Here is a 7,779-nt window from a genome sequence, read left to right as displayed (position 1 = left end):
CCCCCCCCCCCCCCCCCCCGAACAACAAAAAAGAAAAAAGGGGGGGGGGGGGGCGGAATTAAGAAGAAATCCATGACAGACCCCCTCGGAAAAATCCCGTGCTTTCTGGAGGTCTCTGGTTCCAGCTGGTTCGCCACAACGTGAACCTCTGAGGCCGATGCTGCCACCTCCTCGGGTCTCTCCCCACCCCAGCTCTATGGGGAGGGTGGAAGGAGAGATGTTAACAGGAACCCAGATTTACCAAAGCAGAGAGGGAGGTGGGAGAGGGAGGAAGATGGAGGGAGAAATCAGAATATTAGGTCGCTATTTGCACCTATAATACAAAGTGAAGAAGAGTTTGTTTTTTTGGAAGTTAAGTCCCCGGCTGATCTAGTTCCACTGCCTTCGGGATGGTGGTAACGGGTGTCTGGTGGTGGTCTTGAAGCATTAAAAAGTGCAGTTAGAGGGAGCTCTCGGGAGGGTTTTGGTTCAGACGGGTTTCTCAGTGTGCCGTTATGGAGGTGAGGTGTGGTGGACGGGGATGGAGGTTATATCTTAGCTCTTCCTCTCGCGCGGGCGCTGGCGGAGGCTGCCCTTTAGTTGCTACAACACTGGCTCTTGTTCTGCTGGCTCTGCTCGTGCAGGTCCACGCCTCTGCTCCTGCCCGCCGCTCCGCTCGTGCTCTGGGGCTCACTCTTTGGCAGCTTCTTGGCTGGAGGGGGAAGACAGGCAAGATGGTGGCAGAAGCGGGACAGGGGCTCGCTCTGCGGCACAGCCCCACTGCTGCTGTAGCCCGAGGGACCTGGCAGGACCCTGCCTCGAGCGCAGCAGAGACTCTGAAGCCACCCCGGCTGCATCGACAAGGCCCACACGCTTCCCCAGGGGCAAAGAGCAGTTTCCCCTTGAGCTGCCCTTGCACTGAGCATCAGCCTCGGTGCTCAGCCCCGGTAGCAGCACTGCAGCCCATGGCGCAGCCGCTGCCGGGCCACGAGGAGCTGCGCTCACCAGAGGGCAGGACAGGCACCAGCTCTGCTCAGCCTCCCAAAAAGCTCGGGGAGGACGGGGGGAGCTACGCCGCAAGCAGACCCCCTTAGAGCCCAGCCTCGCCCCCCCAGCCGCTCCTGGAGCCTCACCAATGGCCAAGAAGAGGTCATTCACATTCATTGCCGTCTTGGCCGACGTCTCCATGAACAATAGGCTGTTGTCATCTGCATAGGCCTGCGCTTCCTGGAAGAAACACGAGCGGCCGGGTGAGGGTCTGGCGGCTGAAGCCCTGGCACATCTCCCGTGGCGGGGGACAGGCAAGGGAGCTCGCACCAGCCCAGCAGACCTTTGGGCCAACACTTACTTCATATTCCACCATGCGTTTGCTGGCCAGGTCAGCCTTGTTGCCTGCGAGGGCGATCACGATGCTGGGGCTGGCTTGTCTCTGCAGCTCCTTCACCCATGTCTTTGCCCGTGCAAATGTTTCCTAGGAGCAGAGGTGGGAACTCAAGGCTTGTCCCACCGCTGTGCTGCAAGGTGGGTGTCTTAGAGGGACCCCCGCCACGGCAAGAGCCAGCCCCGACTCCCTGCGAGGAGACGGCCCCCGGTGGAGCTCCCCCTGAGCAGCTCCCGGGCAGTTTAACCAAGGTGCCTCATGCCTGGTAGCCAGGAGCCCAGATGGGGACCCTACCTGGTTGGTGATATCATAGACCACGATGGCAGCTTGTGCCCCCCGGTAGTACATCGGGGCCAGACTGTGGTATCTCTCCTGGCCGGCTGTATCCCAGATCTCAAACTTTACCGTTGTGTCATCCAGGCAGACGGACTGTGTAAGAAACGCCGCTGTCGGGAGGAACAGGCAGCGTTAGCATCACATTAGCCACCCCCGCTGTGGGCAGGAACCCTCCCCGCACTCCCAGAAGGGATGTGGACCTGGGCGCACCCCGACCCCGCAGCCGGCTCCAGGACCGGCTGGGTGGAGGAGGAGCCCGTTAGTCGAGCCCGTTTGTCACACCGAGCCCAGGTTGCTGAGAAAAAAATCCCAGCTGCTCCGCGCAAGCGGTGTGCTTATCAGGGGATTGGCAAGGACTCCTGTGCCGAGGGACTGCCGTGTCCACTGAGGTGTCACCACCCACTGCCACGAGACCACAGGATGAGGTGCGGGGACTGTGGCTAGAGCCCAACTCGCACACGGAGCACCAGCTGCCGAGTGCTCGCACACCTAGTCACCGTACTGTGGCCGCAGCGTAAGGGCTCGGAGCCCGACAGGGGCTTGTATTTAATGGGAAATAAAACCAGTGCAAGGCAAAGCTGTGGCAACGGGGCTGAGGGCTCCTGACAGCATTACTTGAGGGTGTGGGACTACCCATGACGGGCACCTCTTGCCGACTCACCGCCGATGGTGCTCTCCTGGTACTCGTGGAACTGGCCCTTGACGAAGCGCAGCACCAGGCTGGATTTCCCCACCGCCGACTCACCCAGCAGCACCAGCTTGAACTGACAGATTTTACTGGCTTGGGACTGCCCGTTTGGCCTGGCGGCTCCTCGGCTGGTCATGGCCTGGGTGCTGCTGGCGCCGAGCGCCCTGTTAACCAGAGAGCCGGGAAGGCACCGAGGCGTCCGTGCGGAGCTGGGTGCAGGGTGCTGGCCTTTGATCCACTCGGCTGTCCTGGAAGGAGGAGAGAGTTGTCAGCATGCTGAACGCACACGGTGCAATACCCCCGTGTCCCCCTGGGACCGTACCACGGAGACAGGCTTTGCTGAGCTTTAGCAGGCAAAACTCTTCTCACCTCAAGCTAGAACACGGTCCTCGTTACAGGGTCTTTCCCCAGGGTCTCTCCCCCTACGCGGGGTCTTTCCCCAGGCACCCTGCAGCCGCATGTGGCGCAGACCCGCAGGCCACGGCTCCACTCCCTGAGCCTCTGTTCCAGAAGGATTTCACGGAGCAGTAAATCAGTCGGTAGGAGCTAATCCGTGAGCCAGGCGGACGGGATCCTCGCGGCCGAGGAGGCTGAGAGTGAGTCAGCAGTCCTCCCAGCCCTCCCGCTCCCGGCTGTTGCGAGCAGCCCCCGGGCCAGGACACGCCACGCAGCCCAAGCTGGGGCAGAGGGGAAGGGGCAGCAGGAGAACGGCTGGCCAGCAGCGAGCAGCTCCAGGCCTGGACCGCTCTTGTTTATGCGGCAGCTGGGGGAGATGCCACAACAGCTCCAGCTGCCTCCCCGCCAGCCGGCTGGGAGGAGGGGTTGGAAACAAACTCCCCAGCTCTGCCATAAAGTTCCTGAGCCCTAGTTTGTTTCTTTTAATCCCTGTTTTCGCTTTGTTTTCCACGCTGGACTTGAGCAGCAGGGGTCTGACAGAGCCACTTGGGCTGGAGGTGTGGACTGTATCCCCCTCCAGGATAAAGCACGGCCGCAGGCAGCTGGCCACATGCCCCACCAGCACCAGCACGACGTCAGCTGGGTGGCTCTGCCGGGCTGGAGTTGCCCGCTGCCCAGCAGGCAGCTGGCGCTCGCGATCCCTGCCCGCAGAGCAGGCTGCCCGCTCAAATCCAGGTGTCAGCGAGATCAAGCACAGCATCTGGAACAACACGGCTCCTCAAAGCCCGAGGGGGTGGGCACTGAACCTGCGGGTCACTGGGCAGCCGGAGTTTTGGCTTCTGTGGTTCACACGCCCAGAGAAAGTGGGAGAATGCAGCATTTGTATTTTTCTTTCGGAGCTAATGTCACTCTGCCTTGTAACACTCCAGTCCCAAGGCTGCGGGGCTGCAGAGATTTGTCTGCGCCAGCAGGGGCAGGCGGGCAACTGGACAAGGATTGCAGAGACCAGAACCAACAAGCGGAAAGTTGTTTGTTGCCAGTTCCCCTTTCCCATCTGCCTGAAGACGTAAGCAGGACTAAAGCCAGACAAGCTCAGCAGGAAACACTCACTAACCACAGCACTTGTGCGGCACGGACCTTGGCCCAGCCATTCCCGGACCCCTCCAGAAGGGGGATCGCTCTCACCTCCCCGAGGCGCAGCAAAGCCCTGGAAACACAAACTCATCAGTGCGATACTCGCCCGGGCACAGGGAATGCCGCCTCCCTCCTCCAGCACTGTTCGGGAGAGGGAACAGCTCAGCAACGGCCTCGGCAGCATCCTAAGCACGGCTCGGCACGACCTGCCGGGAAGCAGCCGGTGCAGCCCAGCCTGCCAGACTCCTGCCAATTCTCTTTGGTTTGATCCAGAAAGGCATCAGGAGAACTCACACAGGATGAGGCCAGGCATGAATGAAGTTCAGGATTGCTCCAGCCAAGCATTACTCTCACGAGCTTAGAGGCAGGGCTCAAGATTTTACAAGTATTTACAACTATTCTGAGCAGAAATCGCCGTGCCAGCAGCAACGCAGCCCATGACGAGGCCAGGGCAGGGAGCAGGACGTGCTCCAGCAGCAGCACCAGGACACAACGATTGTTTCAGCTCCAGCCATGCTTGAACCCCAAAGCATGATGGGGAGCCCAGCTGCACCTCACCAGGACCAGCCACCGCAGCTGCCCCAGCACCTCACGGCTGCCCAGACCCGGTGTAAGCCCAGCATGGCCACAACCCGCAGCTCAGCCCTCGGCCTTCCTCTGCCAGTGAGACCAGCTCCTTCCCTCGCCAATATTGTGCTCCGAAGTAACCACTGCTGGAATCTGCTTTGGGAAGAGATCTGCCTCGCTCTCTCCAACTCTGTTCTCACTTTCCTTCTCCAGCTGAACCTGGCGCTGCCAGGGCTGATCCCTTCTGCAGGCCAGGAGCAACAGCCTCGCTCCCAAGCCGGCCCCAAGCATGCCCTGGCTCCCTCCTTCCTCGGGGTGACTTCCCTGCCAAAAGTGCTCTTCTCACCCAGCTGTGCTGCACCCCACTGCTATTTCGGCAGCAGCCCGGGCTCCTGGCAGGTGCAGAGGTTGAGGGCACTCACACAGACCCCAGTCCCATGACACGAGGCAGGAGCTCAGTCCGCAGAGAACTCAGCACCACCACACTGTTAGATCTCCACCACCCGCTCGTTGGGGATTTACACCACCGTTGTCCTGCTCTGCAGCTTCAGCTGGAGCCGCGTGGCAAGCGCCCGGAATAGACTCTGTGCTTATTTATACGGGATGAACTGCCAGGCACCCACAACTGCGGATGAAGGGTTCCAGCTTGGAGGGGGACAGTCCCGGCACAGGTGAGCGGTGAGGCCCCAACACAGACAGGGACTAGCAACAGCTTCACCACGCACCCGGCCTCACACCACACCTCTCCTATGGCAGCTGTTCGGCACAAAGCCCAAGTCACCTATTCCAGGACCTCAGGAGCCATGTGGATCCTGGCCATCTGCGGACCCCTGGCATCGTGTGGGTCTCCTCATCCTCCTCCTTGGGACAGCAAGGTGGGAGCTCCAGGGAGAGCTCTGCATGGACCGAGCTCCTGGATGAAGCCATCGCTGTCCCATGAAGCCACCGGCTGCTGGGAGCACTCCAGGGTTTGCTGGAGAAATGGCCCCGAGGCTTCAGCTGTCCTCACCCAAGCCGCTGATGTCCAGGGCTGGACGGCTCCGTCTTCACCCCCCTTCGCTCAGCAGGACCCCGAGTCACTGCTCAGGCATGGCTGGCCCTGGAAGGAGCCACTTCTCCTGCCCAGGAGCTCCTTCAGGATACACACGCTGAAAGCACAGTGGCATGAAATCCCGCCCACACCAGGGCTCCAATGAGGGATTAAGGAAAATACAACGACCTGAATTCAGCTTTGCTCAGACGAACCTGGGCTTCAGAAGATCCACAGACCCTCAGGACAACCAGATATTCCCACTAAAACATCACCGCACCAGGTGAAAGTTGACTATATGTCAATCTATAGAAGTCTGCAGCTATTTTTGGCACGCTTTCGTGTCACAAGCAATTACTGTTAGCTGCTGGTTGAGTGAGATTTATGGTGCGACACAGCAAGCACCAACAACCACGAGCGGAGCTAGAAAACTTGCCAGGATGAATCCACTCCTCCCCTGCCGTGGCAGCAGAGGCTTTCCCTGGCTGAGGGCTGTGCCCGCGCCGGCAAATGGGTCGACCGGTGCCTGACGAGGTTCAGGGAGTCTGAGGCCGCCTCGCTCCGTCTCCTCCCAAACGCCGCCCAGTACAGCCCTTCCCAAACAGGATCCCAAAAGCTCCCACAGCCTTCTCATGCCGCTGGGACGCAGCGTTCGGAGGCAGCGTCTCGCACGCCTGCCCAACCACTGGCTGCCCGCATCGCCAGGCCTGCTGACCCCCTCGGCCGAGTACGCCGAGGGCCGTACCGGCTGAACCGCGCTCGGGAGAAGGGGGCATCCTTCACAGGGGAGGGTTGCAACAGCCCGTCTGGGCTAACTGCTTTCCTGTTGCCAGCGGTACTTTTCCTATGTCCCAATCGCGCTCAAGCAACCACCCAGAGGTGCACGGGGGCTTGGGCTGCCACGGATTTGCCCAGCCAGTGCCGGAGGGCTCCCGGTTATGGTGGGAGCCCGGCCTTTGCCGTGCAGGCAGACAGCTCGGGCTGAGGAAACTCTGGCTCGCAGAGCAAAGCTGAGCCGGTACAGGCCAATGAGCATTGAGCATTGTACAAAGTCATCCTGTGGCTCTCATCGTTAGGTATCCCTCCTTAATGAAATATTAAGATCTTGTGACTCAGCCAGCTCCGACGGCTCGGTGACACGAAGGTGTCGGCAAGCTCCCACAGAGGATGGTGGAGACCCAGCTCTCCCCCAACCCACGTGGCACATAAAGCCTGCCGGTCACAGCTGCCATACACAAACTATCGCACGGCAAAGCTGGTTCACAGCCCTGGTCAAGGAACAGGCTCCGGCCCTGCTCGGCTGCATGCCATCCCCCCACGCTTCAGCCAAGATAGCACCGACACGGGCTCAAGGCCACCTGGGCAAAGCTTCCCATCCTCCCAGGAGGGATCCAGGCCCTGCTCCGGCACCGACGCTGCAGGTGCCCGGCACAAACAGCGAGTCCTGCACGGACTAGAGGGATCCGGCCTGGCCTGACGCCCACAGCTGGGGGCGGGGGGGGACAGGAATGGCACCGCTGCCGGTGATGCCCTTTGGAAGAGGAGCCCGGCGGGCGGCTTCTCAGAGAGAAGAACAGCATTTATCGATCCGCTCTTCCACGACAGCGCCAGGTCCCTCCATCTTCCACCGATTTGGGTAGCTCCCGCCCTGTGCTGGTGGGCTCGGCGCCTGCTCAGGCAGTCCCGACTGAGACCCTGCATGCTGGGGACAGGGTCGCTCGCCCCATTTTTAGCCCCCGGGGTGGCCAAAACCACAGCCCAGGAGCCAAACCCACGTACGGGTCAGCGCCTCCGGCGGATTTCCTCGGAACCAGGCGAGGCTCAGGAAGCCCAAGCTCCGGGCGAAGATGCCGGGGAAGCCCCTGCTGCTGGAGGAGCCGTGCCTCCGACACGGAAACCGGTGGGAAAGTCGAAAAAAGCGTCAGACATGGGTCCCGTTAGGGCGGCCTGGGAGACGGGCAGCCCCAACGGCGAAAGCCGGGGCCTCTCCGGAGCCTCGCACCCTCTGCCCGCACGGGACGGCTCGGCCTGGCGATACACCAGCCTGGCTGACACGGAGGGTGGAACGGGACCCGGGACCCCCCCCCCGCAGCCCCCTCCCGAAGGGAGCCCGGTCGTGCGGGGCCCCGAGCCGCAGGAAGGGAAGGGCGGACCCCCACAGCGGGGGCCGGGGGAGTCTGGGCGGGCAGCTCGGGGCCCTGGGCCTCCCCCAGAACGGGCGGCGGCCGACCCCCCCCCCACCTCAGCCCGGGGGTACCCGACCCCCTC

At 61.7% G+C, this 7,779-nt stretch overlaps 2 protein-coding genes across 2 annotated transcripts in view; both read right to left on the bottom strand.

Annotated features, from left to right (window-relative positions):
• Window positions 1–27: 27 nt before the first annotated feature.
• RAB5B (RAB5B, member RAS oncogene family) overlaps window positions 28–7,779 on the bottom strand; it is a 7,900-nt gene continuing 148 nt past the window's right edge. Inside the window, exons 2-6 of the mRNA XM_010565096.1 lie at window positions 2,358–2,632; window positions 1,655–1,806; window positions 1,328–1,450; window positions 1,113–1,206; window positions 28–691 (exon numbers count right to left, since the gene is read on the bottom strand). Of these exons, the coding sequence (XP_010563398.1) occupies window positions 576–691; window positions 1,113–1,206; window positions 1,328–1,450; window positions 1,655–1,806; window positions 2,358–2,520 (648 nt within the window). The 5' untranslated portion in view covers window positions 2,521–2,632 and the 3' untranslated portion in view covers window positions 28–575. The remainder of the gene's footprint in view (window positions 692–1,112; window positions 1,207–1,327; window positions 1,451–1,654; window positions 1,807–2,357; window positions 2,633–7,779) is intronic.
• Window positions 6,448–7,779, bottom strand: part of CDK2 (cyclin-dependent kinase 2) — a 5,487-nt gene continuing 4,155 nt past the window's right edge. Inside the window, exons 8-9 of the mRNA XM_010565173.1 lie at window positions 7,291–7,394; window positions 6,448–6,521 (exon numbers count right to left, since the gene is read on the bottom strand). Coding sequence (XP_010563475.1) covers window positions 6,448–6,521; window positions 7,291–7,394 — 178 coding nt within the window. The remainder of the gene's footprint in view (window positions 6,522–7,290; window positions 7,395–7,779) is intronic.

The sequence above is a fragment of the Haliaeetus leucocephalus genome, unplaced genomic scaffold (genome assembly GCF_000737465.1).
Source record: "Haliaeetus leucocephalus isolate CR32 unplaced genomic scaffold, Haliaeetus_leucocephalus-4.0 Scaffold186, whole genome shotgun sequence".
Lineage (NCBI taxonomy): Eukaryota > Metazoa > Chordata > Aves > Accipitriformes > Accipitridae > Haliaeetus > Haliaeetus leucocephalus.
This window is presented reverse-complemented; position numbering and strand designations above follow the sequence as displayed.